Source organism: Cucurbita maxima, unplaced genomic scaffold (assembly GCF_002738345.1).
Source record: "Cucurbita maxima cultivar Rimu unplaced genomic scaffold, Cmax_1.0 Cma_Scf00036, whole genome shotgun sequence".
NCBI classification, from domain to species: domain Eukaryota; kingdom Viridiplantae; phylum Streptophyta; class Magnoliopsida; order Cucurbitales; family Cucurbitaceae; genus Cucurbita; species Cucurbita maxima.
The window spans coordinates 383,414-401,748 of NW_019272052.1; the positions used below are offsets into that span (position 1 = coordinate 383,414).

The 18,335-nt window shown below is 34.9% G+C and overlaps 3 protein-coding genes and 1 long non-coding RNA gene across 7 annotated transcripts; 1 reads left to right on the forward strand and 3 right to left on the reverse strand.

The window, feature by feature from the left end:
- Window positions 1–397: 397 nt before the first annotated feature.
- Window positions 398–10,628, reverse strand: LOC111468371 (probable LRR receptor-like serine/threonine-protein kinase At1g07650). Of its 3 annotated transcripts, XM_023113554.1 has the most exons (25): window positions 10,407–10,628; window positions 10,092–10,266; window positions 8,309–8,380; window positions 8,134–8,202; window positions 7,967–8,038; window positions 7,781–7,852; window positions 7,618–7,689; window positions 7,202–7,273; window positions 7,044–7,115; window positions 6,889–6,960; window positions 6,735–6,806; window positions 6,324–6,395; window positions 5,537–5,602; window positions 5,354–5,419; window positions 5,227–5,265; window positions 5,048–5,106; window positions 4,460–4,836; window positions 4,174–4,369; window positions 3,303–3,446; window positions 2,496–2,614; window positions 1,926–2,136; window positions 1,584–1,824; window positions 1,184–1,334; window positions 659–1,034; window positions 398–623 (listed from the first exon to the last, which is right to left on the reverse strand). In XM_023113554.1, exons 1-24 carry the CDS (start codon window positions 10,528–10,530, stop codon window positions 660–662), a joined length of 3,060 nt encoding a protein of 1,019 aa, XP_022969322.1. In that variant the 5' UTR covers window positions 10,531–10,628; the 3' UTR covers window positions 398–623; window position 659. The 3 variants fall into 3 exon arrangements, with proteins under 3 accessions (XP_022969322.1, XP_022969321.1, XP_022969323.1); XM_023113553.1 differs by having other exon boundaries at window positions 398–1,034; XM_023113555.1 differs by lacking the exons at window positions 10,092–10,266; window positions 10,407–10,628 and adding an exon at window positions 8,872–9,613 and having other exon boundaries at window positions 398–1,034.
- LOC111468374 lies at window positions 7,613–16,839 on the forward strand. The gene is made up of 3 exons (XR_002714745.1): window positions 7,613–7,623; window positions 8,311–8,312; window positions 16,750–16,839. It is a non-coding gene; the product is annotated as an uncharacterized LOC111468374 (long non-coding RNA).
- On the reverse strand, window positions 12,147–13,931 carry LOC111468372 (protein trichome birefringence-like 43). Its single transcript, XM_023113557.1, has 5 exons — window positions 13,652–13,931; window positions 13,207–13,378; window positions 12,916–13,091; window positions 12,671–12,829; window positions 12,147–12,497 (listed from the first exon to the last, which is right to left on the reverse strand). The coding sequence occupies exons 1-5, from the start codon at window positions 13,906–13,908 to the stop codon at window positions 12,185–12,187; spliced, it is 1,077 nt and encodes a 358-aa protein (XP_022969325.1). The 5' UTR covers window positions 13,909–13,931; the 3' UTR covers window positions 12,147–12,184.
- LOC111468373 lies at window positions 15,314–18,335 on the reverse strand. Of its 2 annotated transcripts, none has more exons than XM_023113559.1 (6): window positions 18,130–18,335; window positions 17,840–17,953; window positions 17,467–17,704; window positions 17,230–17,347; window positions 15,890–16,054; window positions 15,314–15,657 (listed from the first exon to the last, which is right to left on the reverse strand). In XM_023113559.1, the coding sequence occupies exons 1-6, from the start codon at window positions 18,226–18,228 to the stop codon at window positions 15,621–15,623; spliced, it is 771 nt and encodes a 256-aa protein (XP_022969327.1). In that variant the 5' UTR covers window positions 18,229–18,335; the 3' UTR covers window positions 15,314–15,620. The 2 variants fall into 2 exon arrangements, with proteins under 2 accessions (XP_022969327.1, XP_022969326.1); XM_023113558.1 differs by having other exon boundaries at window positions 17,467–17,716.

The window sequence follows — 18,335 nt, forward strand, 5'->3', positions numbered from 1 at the left end:
TATTTTACCATACAAACATAAAATTTTAAATACATTCTTAATTCCATTAATTAAAATATTACTAAAGTATTTTAGAACAAAATTAATATATTTTTTTATTATTAAATATTAATATCGTACTATATTTTGTGAGCCAGATCTTGTTTCAAAAATATCTATATTGCAACAAAAGAAAAAATAGTGAAATTGAAAGGACATAGTAACTTTTGTCGCCAACTTTTTGTTTGTTTCGAGGAAAATAAGTTATATTCAAAATAAATTGTGATTTTATGTTTTATTCTTTAAAAATTGAACTTTACAAACTCATTTTGTAAATATGAAAAGAAAAACAAAAAGTTACAATCTTCCCAGAAACAAAATTAAAATGATAGTTCAAATTCTGAAAGTTGGATCCATATTTAATCACATTATAATGAGCCCTCTATTTGATTATTCTATTGTCCTTGTCCATGAAAGAAGAAATTTACAATCTTCCTAGAAACAAAGAGCCACGCAAAGCTGTGGCCTGCGGGATTCAAAACGAATGCTGTAAAACTTCGCCTTACACATTCAGCAGCACAGACTTTCTTTACGTTGATTTTGCCACAACTACTTGAATATTGTGGTTTTACAAACTATATATTCACGCCCCTTTCCTTTCTTCCAGTCACGTCTCAGTTTTAACGGGATGGGGTTCTTACAAGATTGCGATTCTCTTCTGCCTCCCGCTCCACATTCGAACTCAAGGAATCACTGGGGAAGTCGTCCAATGATAAACTACGTGTGGGGCTCAATTGTTGCCAAAAGTGATTTCTGAGAGCCTTCAATTTGGAGTTAATAGCTGAAAATCCTGGGTCAGAAAGAAGAGCCTGCACTGGAGTTCGACCTTCGAGCATGCTCACCACTTGGGACATTAGAGGCCGTAGAGTTGGGGACGCATTGGTGCAGAGGAGAGCCACATTCAGCATCACCATTGCTTCTTCTGATGAATAATCTGAGCCTAAGGCTGGGTCCACCAACTCCAATAGGCTTCCTTTTTCTTGCAGAACAGATGCCTGTAAAATACTTAAATGACTGACTTCCATGACCCGTGACCAGTAAATGATGACTGATATTTTAGAACGATAAACGACACAGCACGGAATATGTATATTTTAAACATGCACTCGAAGCCTAATTTAATTTATATCAAGGTTGTTTTTACCCAATCAAGAAGGTAAACAAATTCCTCTTTAGGCCTGTAGTTCGTATTGCTTTTGCCACTGACAATTTCCAAGGCGACAACTCCAAAGCTATAAACATCAGCTTTGCTGGTCAAGCACCCACGCATGGCGTATTCAGGTGCCATATAACCACTGCAAAAGAATGATTCCAGAAACCTAGGTACTCAGCACCAAAATTAAACTACAATGTCTATAAATCAAATCTCCACAACAATGTTTTACAGTGATGAGGCGTAAAGAGACGAAGAGGAAAGAATAAAATTTTAATTTTGGTTATGCTTCACTTCTAAAAAACAATCACCAGTTGGTTCCATACTCAAGTTCGCCACCATGTTAGACCATATATTATTTTAGACCATAGAAGAATTTCACTTGACTTACATGGTTCCGGCAATTCTGGTGCTGATATGGGTATTGTCATCTTCATGAAGCTTAGCCAAACCAAAATCAGAAATTTTAGCGTTGAAATCCTTATCAAGCAACACATTACTTGTCTTGATATCCCTATGTACGATTTTTAATCTCGACTCCTCGTGCAGATAGGCCAAACCTCTAGCTATCCCCAGACAAATTTTCTGCCTAGTGGGCCAGTCCAATCTCAATTTAGATTTTGGGTCATTTTCTGTATACACATAATATAAAAAATTAAGTTTTTTGACACTAATCAAACTTCTTTGGAATCGACAGACTTCAGAGTTGCAGAGAAGTGCAAATTCTACTCACTGAAAAGGGCACGTGATAAGCAATTATTTTCCATGTACTCATAAATCAACATTAGTTGGTTCCCATCAACACAGCATCCATAAAGCTTGACAAGATTTGGGTGTTGCAGTGCAGATATCATGCCTATTTCATTAACAAATTCTCGATTTCCTTGCTTTGATTTCGACGACAGCTGTTTGACTGCAATTATAGTACCATCTGACAAGAGACCCTGTATCAAAATGAAGAGTCCCAACACCCCCATTAAATGTTGTATTCTAAGCATCACTTCCTCGAGCAGTTAGTGCCATAGTTTTATTGCAGAATCAACGTATGCTTTAAAAACCTAAAGGAATAAATGTCCGTACCCATGGTCTTAATAGTTTATGAAAATTGGAATTAGAACATCATATACTTGAATAAAATCTAATAAACAAAGTTAAGAAGCCTAGAGACTATGCAGAGGTAAAAGTCTTAATGAACTTCACCTCAAGTAGTAGCTTTTGATATGATAAGGGCTTTTTGTCAAGGACTATCATTAAAAGCATATGATTTAGACAATCGAGATCTATTAGTGAAGGCATCATTTACCTTGTAAACTGCACCAAAACCACCTTCCCCAACTTTGTTTGCAGCATCAAAATTTTTAGTGGCTGCTTTAATCTGTCTTATAGTAAATAATCCTGTTTGCAGATCTATACCTCTAAGCTCTGCATGAATTAGACTTCAGGTGTCAGAGAAAAGTGGCAATGCACAGCAGTTAACAAGAAAAACATGTTGAAAAGGACATTTCCTTGAAACATGGTACACAAAATCACATGTCAAACCCAAACTTGAGGATGTATTTTAGGTGATGATATTAACTCCATTGGATGAATGAAATCAAAAGTTCAACATATAGAAGTTGACATCACCATTTTTTTGTTTATTTATTCAAATAGGCACCGAACTCAGAATTCAACAGCAAACTAGTAAAGAGATAGATATTTAAAGGGAGGAGACAAATACTCAACGATTCAAAAGTTTTAGCACCACAAAATAAGTACAATAAAATTTTACATGACTAGCCACGAAGTATTAAATGTTCCAAAGAAGTAGATAAGGAGATGCGTAGACCATTTCAGTAGCTTAGATCATGATCTCTCCCTCTTTTGGACAGAAAACTGAGAATTCTAGTTAAGATTATGTTTTCTGTTTTTATATAAATAAGGCCTCTTTTCCTAATCTTCGCATATTCCAATGAATATATAAGGAAAGGGAAAAAAAAAACAAATAGTCAGGCTACAAATATCTTTAGCTCTGATGAGATCTAGAAACAGTTTAAGTTCATGAATACTATATGCAGCTTCAATTTTCAATAGAGATAATGCATATGTTACGTTAAATGAAAGATTATACCTTTATATACGGATGCCTTGCCTCCCAGCCATCCGTTCCTCCTCATAATACATAGCAGCAGAAGGAGAACAAAAGCTGCTGCTGCTGTCCCAATAATTATGATGGTGTGATGCTTCTTCACATGGTTCTTAGGAGGTGTAAAATCTGTGAAGAGAGAAATTTTCCTTATCAGAAATCAAGAATATATTTAAAAATAATTTTATATTCTACAGTTTCTGCCCGCCAAGCATTGAAATATATCGTGAACTAGATGATAAAGCATATAGATTCACTCCAAATAGCCTTCCCAGATTCCAGACCAGTCTTAGAACCTCCCACTTCAGGTTTTTGTAATCATCCAATTTATTATGATTAAATAAAATTGTATTAGTCAAGAAAAGTACAAATATTTGGACTCCATGCAGAAGAACAAGGGTGCCACCCAAACCCATGAGGTAAGATAGATGTTTTAAAAAAAAATATACATATATATACACTTCACATTTTCTGCAAGTAAAAAATAAGATATTATCGTCAAGGGTGATGGTAGGCAATAGAAAGCAACCAACTGAATTAATCCCAGTGGAACCTATAAAAATCATGCCAACCCTTCTACAAATATTATAATCTCTATCAAAATAGCACAAACTGAAGAAGTTGCAATCTTAAAAGTTATGTCAACTTTTTTACTCATTGCCACTGTTACTAACAGGCTCAAGGTTTGCGTGTATTGTGCTACTCAATATATGAACCTCACAAATTTAAATGCTTGTAGAAAAAGGAAAAGAAGAAACATTTAAGCAAACGGACGTTGATAACTTTTACATTCATCTAGAAACAAAAGGTAACAGGTAATCATTCCATTCTTTGTTTCATGACTTGGAAAACTTACTGGGATCTACAGAAATAGCTGATATCAGAGGACCATAATTTCCTCTAAGTGGGATTCCTGTTGTTCCTCTTCCAGCCCAGTAGAAATGGATCTTCAATGTCTGACTTGTGACAACTGCGGTAAATTCTTTTATAATGGGCTTACCTGTACCCCCTGCTTCATGTTCTATATCAAAATCTTTTAGGACCAGCTTTTCCTGCAGTTGAACAAATGACAGGGTTTTCAGTATCCAACAATACGATGAAGTGGCGTTCTTTTCCAGTCATACATTTTCTTTCATCAATACCTGAATGTATACATCAAATATTCGCCTCCCAAGGCTGTTGAATGAACTGTCATTTATAAATACAATCTCTGCAAAGTGGAGTTTAACACTATAATTCCCATTTATGAGACATAGCCCATAGTATGTAAGAGATTGAGGAGAATTCCTCGCTTTTGTGTACAGTTCTGAATTGGTCACAGAGACATTTGAAAGAGCGGATGTATTTGTTTCGATGTAGTTATCAGCATCAACATCATTGTCCATAAAGTTTCCCGTGCTGCTAAAAGCCCAATTGTGACCAGTATAAAACATTGAAGCACCTTCTCTATCCGCTTCATACCTTTCACCCCTTACAAATGCTTCTTTACCGCCACAGTTAATGCGCAAGGAGTAGTGCTCTGAAGTTTTGACAATTTAAAACAGTGTGAAAACAATAGAATTTACGTAATTGAAATAAAAGAAGGGACTACCAATAAAACAAAGGCTTTGAGCCTCAGTTTCAGAATTGATATTATCTCTTATTTATATATTTCAACAGGTTGTATTCTTTATGAAAAGAAAATTTGTTTACTTGAATTGCCAAATTCAAGGCCAGAGTTATACACTCACGCTCTTCCTTTGATGCAGAACATGGGAAGTTCCTTTTTAGGCAGGGATGGATTCTAGTTCTGTGAGCATGCAAGAAAACTGAGCTCGTCATTTTAAAGATAAGAAGACTGGTATCTAGAGAGACTTCTAACGAATAGATTAGCAGTCAATAAATTTTCTTACTGGCACAGAATCCTTACAATTTTTCTGCAGACGGTGAGTAAGTCTCTACTAAATTTCTGTGAGAATAAGAATTATTTTCTTTTAGTTACTATGCAAGATAATGCTCTGAACATAGAAAGTAAACGATAAATTCACAACACTCACACACTCCCACGAGGACACTCAGCTGGGCTTGAGTTTTCCCAAGTGAAGTTGTTGTTAGAAAGATCCCTGCATAAGATAAGAAAATGGAACCGGTTAGCCAAGGTAATGTACATCATATGTTTTCACAGCAGGCATTTAAGTGAAGATTAACTACGAAAAATGATTCCGAAGGAAAAGGCATACACATTCTTGTTGCTTCCTAAGACCCAACCAGGAATAATTCCATTGAGCTTGTTTCCTGTCAAATATCTTAAAAAATACTATAGATATTAAAACTACGATACATAATTTAAAAAATATATAAATAAATAATAACTGATAAGTGCACTCATGTTGAATGAAGATAGATTAAAAATGTGATTTTAATTGCTTCCGAGGCAGCTTAATAATAGGGAAAGAAGTCTAGAAATTGTTGAGGATTGTTGGGAGGGAGTTCCACGTTGGCTAATTTATGGAATGATCATGGGTTTATAAGTGAGGAATACTATTTTCATTGATATGAGGCCTTTTGGAGAAGCCCAAAAACAAAGCCATGATAGCTTATGATCAAAGTGAACAATATTATACCATTGTGAAAAGTTGTGATTCCTAACATAAATTTCTTTTTCCAAGCAGATACAGGGAGGTAGAAAACACACGAGTTATAAAGTGAGACTCTTATGGGCAAATACTTCTAGAACTCTCTTATACTATATGACCAGAAAGAAGCAACCATATTTTCCCAAAACAGAGGTTTTTTTTTCTTCTTTTCCCTATTTAATTCTTTTACGGCATCAAATTGGTCTTTTGTTTATTTGTCCTTTCAGTCAAGGAACGTCTTCTCTCCTTACCTCTAGGCTGTTTTTTTTTTTTTTTTTTTTGTCCATGTCAAGTTTCTGTGTTTTATTGTTATTATTGTTATTTATTTTATCATCATTATTATTATTATTATTTTTGGGGGGGGGTGGGGGGCGGGGATGAGTCCACTTACATGTAATCTATTTTTTCCAGTCGTTCCAACGATGCAGGAACTTCGCCAGTCAAGTCATTGTAGCTGAGGTCTCTGCATATAAACAAAGCAACCAATCAACTTCTTAGAAACAAGAACTAAACCAACATAGAATTGGAACTAATACCAAGTGGTTGATGAAATGAAAATAGCAAATTAAAATATGCCCAAGCACTTATATTTCCAAGGCTGCAAGCATATTTACTATACATAGTTAATTCTGAAATCGGAATATTACCCAATAGTTTAACACGAAAGATTGAAATTAAAGTAATATTAAGATTTACTAAAATAACTGACATTTCTTGGCGAGTTCAAGTTATTGCAAGAAGAAATGAGGTATTCTCATGAGTTTCTAATCATCATTAAAGCAAATCCATTCTTACTACTTACAAGTTTTTCAATCTTCTCATGTCCCCGATGTATTTAGGGATTTCTCCGACAATGAAGCACTTCCTAAGTATCCTGCATCCCAGCATCAAAGTCATGTCCCTGAACAATTAAGTTAGAGAGTGGTAGAAGAATAAAAGCAAAGAATTCAACTAACAGCGTCCTCATGGATTCCATTTTGCTCAACGGTGGAAAAAGAGACCTTCCACCTTTTAAGTCAGATATTCTCCTGAAATTTTTGAAGAACTTAGAAATTAGAATTACTAGTGGAACTCAACATACTAAGCGGATTATAGTATCAAAATTGCATACAGATCAGTTAAACTTGTCATCGTGGAGATACTTGAGGGTATGGGCCCCTCGAGGGAGCAGCCTTGAATATGCCTGCAAGGTGGAAAATTTACCTGATCGTCAATTATAAATATTATATATCAGATGAAGCAGTTAAAAGCCATAAGAATGGAGCTTACAGTTTTTCAATCTGTGTCCAATTACTAATGAACTCAGGTATCTTTCCAGAAAAATTGTTGTCACTAATCCTCCTTGATAGTATAAGAAAAACAAAGTTTAGCTGAAGAAATGGAATATAAAAATAAAGCTCGAACCAACGACATTACTTCACTAATCTATAGATCAGAACGCCAAAAAATGCTGAGAAGTTGAGTGGAAACATTTAAATATGGTATTGCATTAAAGAAGATTAAGATCTTATGTGAAGGATGATCAAGCTGATACCAGAAACATGTTGAAGCATATGACTGTATAGTACATATTCAATTAATATTGTAATGGATAACTCGAGATGCTAAAAAAGAACATTGATATCTGTCATTCAGAGGAAAAATCTATTTTTCAAGAAGAAAAACAATAGAAATTGGTCGCGTACATATCAGTTAAGTTCGACAACTTTGCTAGTGCTTTTGGCAATTCTCCGGTGAAGCCATTTGATGCCAGAACACTGAAGAAAGAGCATCACGAATTTAAGAGAGAGTTAAAAATTTGATGATGGTGCCACTTACGCGGTAAATATGTACGTCCAGTAGACTTACAGCTTTTCCAAATTGACTAGTTTTCCGATCCCTGGTGGAATTTGGCCGGAAAATTGATTTCCTTCAATGCTCCTGTCACATTTTAGGATAGGCAAACACAATTAGATAAAGCACCATAAATGATTTTCCAAATACTAATCTCGTGTACACTTACAAATAAATCTAAAAACTAAAGATACGACATACAGATTTCTGAGAGTGGTGATATTCGTAAGAACTTTCGGGAATGGGCCGGACAATTTGTTTCCCATGAAAGAACTGCATGTTCAGTTAAAGAAGGCATAAAATGAAACTGCAGTTTAAGTTCAGAGAATCTTCAAGAACTGACAGAAAGAAGTAACGAAGACGCTTACAGGTCTTCCAACCGCATGGTAGCCCATTGTGACGGAATAGAACCCGTGAGACAGTTTCGACTGAGGTCTCTGATAACAGTGAACCAAGCGTGGAATTAGGAGGCTTTCAACCCAAGTTTAAGAAATCCTTAGGTCCTTTGACGTATCAGAATACTACTTACACACTTTTACTTACAGCTGTTTGAGGAAGCGAAGCTTGGAAAATTCTGGTGGCACAACGCCAGATAGATTCTGGGACTTCAGAGCTCTGGAGAAATGACAAAACCAAATTAGATTGTAAATCTGCAAATACAAAGGAAAAAGAAATTCAAGAAACTGACAGAAGAGTCTACAGAGAGCACTAACATAACGACGTTGCGATCAGATCATGATGCATATTTAATATCAAATAGAAGAGAGAGGGGAGGGGGAAAAGAGAAAAAATCATCGGTTCCAGGAGAAAATGCAGACATTAACATTTAGCAAGGAAATCTCAGCATCAACAAACATCGAAGGTAGTAGAATATATTCCAGTGGAAAGACTACGATTATCCACAAAGCTAAAACGGAAAAAGAACAGTATAAACATCGAAATTAAACTGCACAATACAACAAGATGAAGAGTGGCTACAGTATAACCAAACAATGATACAGAAGTCCAAGAATCACAAACTTATTTGTTAAGGATCCAGTCCAAAACTCGATAATCGTAAACAGCGAAATTGGTTTTAACAAACAGAAAGCAGTATCTCAATGAACCTCCGACGGTATTCATATCAACAGGGGCAACCGAGATGCTCCACCATTACAACGCTCCATGTGGAGCGTGGATAATCTCCTTAACACTTCAACCTTTGTACGTCCATCAAAAAATCCATTGATTCACATTCGAATATTAGTTTCTTCTCGATCTCGCGAGCTAATGCGCAAGGGTTGCGGCGGTGGCTTGGAAGTCCGTTCACACTTCCCAATCATTAAGCCAAACGGTTCAAATGGCTGATCACTTCTTTCCTATTGCAGTCTTACAGCAACGAACTTTTCCCGGGAAATTTAGTCCCGTCGTTTTCAGCCGCGAAAAATCATAATAAATATTTTAAGAAAAGAAAACTCATGGGCCCAATGGTTGCTATAGATTACTACTCTCAACCACGGGCCATTGTCTTAATAAGCCCAAAATCAACATGGGCCAGGCCGAGCCTAAATCTTTGGTTTGTAAAGTGGGCCCACTAGTTCACAACAATATATGTAATAGTATTATTATACTAAAAATAAAGATAATTGTATTATGTCACGTGCTTTAACCGAGAACTTGGTAGTTGTACTTTGTAATGTAGCATTATAGCTAAAATAATAAAAATCACCGACTCACGTGCTCTAACCTTTTTTTTTTTTTTGTTAATTTTTTCACAACAAAACAGTGGTCGGCAGAAGGTCAATACTCATTATTGAGCACCAATTTAAATATACCTACCATTATTAATAAAGTAAAAAATAGAATCTTATTAATTTTAGTTCTTAGTCCTACTTTTTTGAGTTTTAATTATTTATTATAACATCTTTAAGCCACGGCATGCAAATAATTTCGTCTTTATCCGTAACATATCGTCATCAGCCTTACAGTTTTAAAACACGATACTAAGTAGATGTTTCTACGACCGTATAAGAAAAATTTCATTCCCCTCGCAATCGTCACATTATTGATTGAAAAGAGTAACGAAATAGTGTATAAACATCTCCTTACTAGACACGTTTTAAAATCGTGAGACTAATTACTAGCCTTTGGGACGGTGACTTTATTATCTATTTATCAAATAATTTTAAAATTCAATAAAAATAAAAAATAAAATTAAAAGTAAGTATTTATAATTTATAATTTAAATACTTTTTTTTAGTATTTTAATAAAAATATATTAATGAGGGAGAAAAGAGAAGAGAGAGAGAGAGGGCGCGCGAGGAAGAAGAAGAGGATGGGAACGTACATGGCGACGATACGGCAAGAGGAGTTGTGGTTGAAAGAGCAATCACATGTGACGGAGCTTTCGAAGCCTTTTCTTCCATTAACAACGCGCCAATTTCCTTCTCCACTGCAAGGATCTAGGCTAAAATTCCAGTCGTTTTTCCCCATCTTCTTCTCGATCTGTTTCAACGCTTTCACTGCAACAGTTCATCAATTCACCAGAAATTTCAGTTCGATTCGCCACAAAATCAATCAAATCTGAACGAATTTCAGAGAAGAAAATGATCGACTCGAGGTTTGGGTAAAAAGAAAACAAAAACCGGAAAGGTTCCTATACCTTCTTCTCGATGAAGCTTGGGAGTGGCTGCCAATCCGAAGGTAGAAAACTGCAGCAGAAGAACAGAACAGAGCATAAGAAGTATGCCTCTTATGTGATTTTGAGATACAGATTTAGCCGCCATGGACGCACACTTCGAAACTCTCTTCAAACCTCTAAGTTCCCAGTCTCAGAGCTTGCAGAAAGACTATAAAAGGGACTAACAGAGAAAGAGGGATAAGATATATATATATATATATATAGATATATATTAAAAAAAGCACTGCTAGCAGTAGGACCTTTGAAGTGGATGCCAAATTATAGTAAAATACTCTCCCTAATAAATAATGACAAAATATTGGAAACCCTCCATACATCTAAATACGACCAAATATTAATAATAATAATAATAATAATAATAACTTAGACTATATTTAATATTATAATTATCGAAGGTTAAGATCTATGTTAAAAATATCATTATTAGTCCTAGATATTTGAAGAAAAGTATTTAATTATTTTAAAAATAAATTATTAGATATTATTTTAGATAAATGGTCTATTTTCTGTAATATTTTCATAAAAATGAAATCTATAATTTAAATAATTACGTGGAATGCCACGAAGGATCTCCACTTTCCTACTGTACAGCCTTGTTGGGAAGTGTACAGAAGAGTAATTGAGAGGATATCAGCTTTAGCATTGACAGGAGAAAATCGACTAGCTGTCGTTTTGTACTTACAATTAACGTAAAACGCAGATGCCTAACGATTTATTTTAAATTAAATTAATTATCAATAATTGATTTTCTTCTTATTTTAAAGAAATGCATCCAAGAATTTATCTTCTGTCGTTGTAATTACTTAAAAGTGGAGTAAAACGACATGTCGTCTCCTAGGGAGTGGGCGCAGGTGGGGTATGGTTATGAAAGCGGCTGGCTCATCATTCATCACAGTACGCAAAACCGCGTTTTAGAAATAAAGACATTTTATTCCATGCAAGAATGAATAATATAATATAATATAATGAATCTTTGACATATATATGAAATTTACATTTCAAGTCTTGAGGTTAAATTCCCAATTTTTATTTCAAATATTAGAAAAATGTAAATATTTTTCTCTTATTCGCTGCTAATTTAGGAAATGATAATGGGTTTAAAGGTAAGTCCAAGATATAATTTAAATAAAAATGATTATATAAAAAATATTAAAATAATAGACGAGCTACTCGGATCCCTATACTTGAATTGACATAAGTTGCATCAATCCCAACTTTATAATTATGAGTCAAAATTCTAAAAAGTAAATATTAAAAAATGCACAGAAAGATGTGGACAGACAAAAATTTAAAGATTTAAAAAAATAAAAATAAAAAAATTTCATCCAATTATTTTATTTACCAAAACAATACTACATTTTGTTGGAAGCTAGCTGGCATTTTTTGTCCACGCACATAACTTGGAACAAAACTCCCTTTACTCGCCTTTTTCAAAATGTTGACTTTGACTCTTTGACCAATCTCAGCCGTCGATAGTCAAATCAAATCAACGCGCTATATTTATTGTTCCCACCCAATAATAAACAACCCCTAGTTAGTTGACTTTATTTATACCCAATTTAATTCGTTGCTGATTTTTAATGTAATTTCTCTTTATTTATGAAAATAGCTGAGTTGATCTTTGCCCCAAATCTATGAAATTTATGGTAACTATTGTTTTTGTTTTTTTTTTTTCAAATTTATTTAATGTAAATGACATAATTTTTTTTTTTTTTTAATTTTGAAGAAGAAAAATGATATTAAAAATGGTGCTTGTTATTTGGAAGGAGAGCTGCGTATAAGAATTCGTTCCAAGTATCAGGAACTCCGGCGAGACACCAGTGGCTACAGTCCATGCCTCTGTGGCCGCCGCTGCCGTACACGGAGGGATGCCCGTCTACTCTTAACTGTGACAGTGTGGTGATATTCAGCAAATAAACTGGCTTCGACATCCCTTGCAGCACTCTCTCCACCGCCTGCTCCGCCGGATGTGGGCCCCCTGAATACTCGAGGCCGTCCAACAGCCTTGTTTTTCCGCCGCAGGTCCCTCCGATCTCCCCCCATAATTTCCCACTGTTTCAACCCACGCAATCATTCAATTATTGAAAAATCAAAACATGTTTATGGTTTTTTTTTAATTTTTAAATAATAATAAAAAAAGAGGATGAGACATGATCTCTTGTAGTTATAAATATCATCATTCCCTAAATCAGTTAATGTAAGACTTTTTAATATAGATAATGTACTCAGAATGGTCCGGAGAAACGCCTTGGAAGAAGACCTTAATCCGGGAAGGATCCACACTTTTGTCGACCCATTTAGCCCAAGTTCTTAGCCCTTTCTCAAATGCCACCAATCGGTTCATATCCTTGTACGTGCTTTTCCCATCTTCAATCAAATCCCATCTACGCATAATTATTAGTTTTTTAAATGTAATAAAGCAAACTAAATAATTATGAACAGAATTACGGATATAATATGTTTTTCTTACGGTTGTTTTCTTCCGGCGTGCAGCCACCAATGCCATGAGTTGAATATCAAGACGTCGATTCCTTCCCACATTTTTTGGCTGTCTATTGAGTTGAGCTTGAGGACTCGACCCATTTTCGTGTCTATAATATCGACGATAAATACTTTTCTTAAAAACATAATTTTCAAGCCGTGTTCCTACAGATTGAACAAACCATGTTTTAATAGTCCGATCATAATATTTTACTAAATTATAATTTTAGTCTCTAAACATTAAAATGATTTATCGGGAGGGAGAGAAATATTTACGAACCATAAAGGTAAAATTGGACAATCCTCCAACTGTTGTAAGGGTATAATTAGCTGATGGAGCAAACTTATGAAGCATACAAGTAAGCGATTGCCACTGATTCAAACTCAACGAGTCTCCCACAAACATTATGCTTTTTCCTCTCAATTGCCTCAAGAACTCTTCACCGTTAAATCTGCATCAACAAAATTTTATATTTTTAATTAAATATATAGTTAAATATCTGACATTTTAATTGAAATAATTGGGAATAGTGCTTTTCATTAATTTCATAGGCCTATTCGTGTAACACACTTATAACGTACAAATAAAAAAAATAATAATAATAAACCAAGAATTTATTATTATTATTATTATTATTATTATAATATGGAGGATGAATATTTTGAAGAAAAAAACAGAGTGATTCAAATATAAAACCAATACAAAATTAAAAAGAAAATCGGACCTGGGCAAGAGGCAGCCGGAGGGCTGCCAACGGTAACTGAGATAGAGCTTATCGGAACGGCCATTTCCAAGGCAATCAAATTCCTTCTGAACGAAAGGACAAGTCGAGGCGTCGTAAAGTGGGTACGACGCATCGGCCACCCATTTCCCTTGGAAAAAGTCGCACCCACCAAGCGGCGGCTTCCCCCGAGCTTGTTGAAGAAGAAGAGGAGGCAGTAGGAGAAACAGAGCAACACAGAGAGTTGCAGAGCTACCCATTTTGAAGAGTCTATGGAAGAAGAAGAAGATTGTTGGATTATATAAATAAATAAATAAATTGTAGAGATTCGTTCTCACTCATTAATGTACCAAAGAGTGGGACGAAAATGGAGAGCTTTATCGGATTTTATGGTAAGTTCATTTTTTTAATTAATTTTTTTCGAAGTTTATGATTATGATATGCAATTCCTACAGATTCTTTTATTTTTTTTAATCACTAAATTTCTAATATATCTTTTAATTAAAAAACACTTCAACCAGAGTTGTATAAATTTTAGAATCCAATAATTATGAGATGAATGATTGAGTTTTTCCATTATGCAACCTACTCAATTTGATGGGAGTAGATTGAGAAGTTATGGTTAAAGATGTTCATTTTATTTGTACCCCTCCTCAAGGGGTGGGACGACTCGTCCCACCCTATTTATATGGTAGAATATTTTATATATGTTTACTTATAAAATATATTGATTTATTAAGGGTTTCTTATAAATTTTTATTAAAGATTATATTGAAAAATAAAAACTTTAAAATAATTATTTTTTAAAAGAATAATAAACCAAAAAAATTATTTATATGAAATGTAAAATAGGTGGCAGATATAACATAAAATAGGTGACATGGATGAAGGAAAAAAAAAAACATCCTGAAAGTGGAAAATAGCTAATATTGATATGTTTATTTTATTTTACTTATTTGTAAAATTTACCATTAATTAATTATCTTTCATTTATTTTTAGCACCAATCAATTGATTACCTAACATTAAAAACAAAAATAACTTGTAATAAAGTTTTGATTATATCGCACTCATCATGAACACTAAATGCTCTTTATTTGTTAGAATGAAAAGTTTGATAATTGTTGCTCTCTTGGGTCGTTGGGACTAATTCCAACCTACATTAAAAAAATATAACAATAATAATAATAATTAATTCATTTGGTTAAAACATTCACATGTGACTGATGTTCTAAACATGGAGTAAATAATATAATACTAAAATCAAAGAATTAATTATAGATACTATATTACAAAAATCAGGTGGAGTAAATAATTAATATTTATAAATCTTATATTTATTAAATTATAATAACTTTTATTTCATTTTTATCCATTACAAATCTAATTTGAATTAATTAATTATACTTCAAAATTATGATATGTTAATAAAAATCCTAATCATCCAAGACAAAAAAAAAATATCAAAACCTCCAACCTAACATATAAGCATGAAATACCTAATCACCAAGAAGAAATTCTACCAACAAACATCTACACAATGAGAGCACAAGGCAAGCAAAAACCTCGACGAGGAGAAACAATTTCAATGACGAACGAAATAAAGGATATTTCTCGACGTAATTTTCAACCTACCATGACTTATAATTTGGTTCCTAAAAGAGGATAGAAGAAAATCTGAACTTAGTTATAATATAACATAGCCCAACTTAAACCACAAGTTGAATACCAAGTCCATCTTAGCAACAGCCAAACATTGCAGAACCAGACATACATATACATCTACATATATATATTTCGACAGCAATCCACATTCATTCATATGAATATTGTAGACGTACTTATATAAACTGTCTTTGGTTATTTCGCCTATGGAATGTACGAATATAAAGATACTGGATGGTTTCGATTGGGAGCTATTCGAGCGTACCATATATCTCATGCATTTGTATGACTTTTGAGGAAAACAACTCTCAGAGTTTCGGTAGAGTGATCCGTAGTAATCCATCCCTGCATCCACAAAAAAAAGAAGACAAAAACACCGAGCCATTAACAAACGAGCGAGCTACAAAAAACGGGGTTTGAAAATGAGCAGTTTGGCTATTTGTCATACAAATCCACGAGCAAAGGGTAAGAGAAAATAGAAAGACCATGCATTGTGGGGGCATGTGCAGAATTAGCCACATGAAGTTGAAAGATATTCCGATGTAATGGAACGGAGGACTGACATCTTGCTACTTACCAGAACTCAGCTAAGACTCCGTCCTTATTAATGTTGATTGGAAGTGGCCACACAACCTGGTAAGGCCCTTGTGATATCTCTCTCTTGTGATATGAAGAGATCGAGTCGCTTGAATATCCTACCACTCCACAGTATTGATTTGAGCGTTTGCCGATTATGGTCAACCTGCCAGACAACAGCTTTCCACTGTCAGATCAATACCATTATATACACATATTCAAGCTTATTTAAGCTTTTGAATTTGGTATAAATTTAATGTGATATCATACAGAAAACCATGCGTTGAACACATCTCTCGTTCGTTAGGATGACAAATTCCCTACCCACTTGACTTCATCAAGAATAGGGATCCTTCTAAAAGTAAAGGTTGAAGATGATACGGCCATTCTGACCCAAATCCACCCCATTTCCATTCATATATTAGTATCTCAGACATTGGTCTCTTATTAATATTCGAGCATACATGCAACGATTCAAGCTCACAAATATTATTAGGCATTCCCTTCAAGAGCTTCCCCTCAACGTTTTAAAACGCATCTATTAGGGAGATGTTTTCACACCCTTATAAAGAATGTTTCGTTCCCCTCTTCAACCAATGTAAGATCTCACAATCCACCCCTATTGGGGGCCCAACGTCCTCGTTGGCATAACGCCCAGTGTCTGGCTCTAATACCATTTGCAACAGTCCAAGCCCACCGCTAACAAATATTGTCCTCTTTGGGCATTCCCTTCAAGGGCTTCCCCTCAAGGTTTTAAAACACATCTACTAAGGAGAGGTTTCCACGCCTTTATAAGAAATGCTTCGTTCCACTCTCCAACCGATATGGGATCTCACATTACATGTGAGGAAGAACATCGAGAATGAGAATATTTACTAAAACCACTCACACCTAAATGGTGGTGAAAGTTCTCTATCTATAATCATTTAGAAAATCAAATAAATTATAAAACATATGGAAAGAACAATAAATGGATACAAGATATTTGCCTATACTGAAAGGGCAAATATGATACCTATGGTAAGCCGTGGAAAATATCCTATAATAAAAGATCAAATATGATATATATGGTAAACTATAATTCATGACTAAATATATTTGGAGAACATATCGAAAAGAATGTACTTATCATAGTTTAATAGATTAAAAGCTTTTGGGTCTAACCAGCAACCTGTACCAACTTAACAATTCAACTTGGTAATCAATAGGAGGTCCTGAATAATCATTAAGCTCAAATTTCCCCACCATCATCTTTGTCTTGAATATTTAAATCCAAGTTTACTGTGAAGAGAAATGTAGAAAATATATGAAATGAATATCATCATAAAAGCATTGTCTTACTTTTGGTCATCGACCTCGACTCTAATGTCATTGATCTTTACTCCTGGAATTTCTACAGTCAAAACATAACCTCGACCTGATTCTGCCACATCCATCCTCGGAGACAAACCACCAATTCCTGTGTTAGAATATGACAAATGGAGGAAGTAAAATCTCTAAGTCAGCAACATGTAGCCAAGTAAGCTTTATCTAGTGACACTCATTCACCAATTTCTAATTGGAAAATCACCAACCAACCTTTTGATCCAGAGGATGGCAGTTTTGCCTCCGAAATGACATGGTTATTTTGTTCATTGATTCCCAAACATGCTCTTGCAAACAATGGAGGTTCAGATGCAATCAAATTGAAATTCTGAGTCATAAGCTGATCTATTCCAATACTGGGAATCCCTCCATCCTTTGCAGGTCTTGAATACACTGGACCTTCGGAGACATCCAAGAACGGCTGAGAATTAGATCGTTGATTACCCTGAACCTGAAATATCATCTTTAAGAAAGTCAGAGGTAGAGAACAAAATCAGGTATCCAGAAAGAGGAATCAAAATGTTCTAAAAGAAACGTGAAGTATTAAATCACTACTACAGCGAGTTTAGTTTCTTGAATCAATCACCTCTGTAGCTGAAGCCTGCCTCATATAAGCACCACAAGCCTCAGATCCTTGTCTTGCAAAGTACGTCTTATTATCGAATCTCCGAATCACAGAACTGCCGTAGCTACAGCAATTCTAATCACCCCCAAAAAATCAAACACAAAACACATCTCATTTCAGACAAAAACAAGTATCCAAAAACATCAATCAAAGGCTCATCGGCAATTGCAATAATAACACTACAGGATCTACAATCTAAATCCACAAGAAGACAAGGGTTCCGCGGGGAAAAAAGATGAACAGAAGAGTACCGCAGGGAGAACGTGGGCTTGTCCAGTGGAAATATCACCTGCGGGAGCGAGATGGGCAGCAAGGACGTCGAGTCTGCGTTTTCCGGCGTGGTGCTCCATCAGAATAAGCTTGAGAAAACCCTGAGATCAAATGAAACTGTAGCAGTTTCTAGAGGACAGTGCAAGGGCTTTGTAGTGAACAAGTGATGGCGCGAGGAAATGGAGAA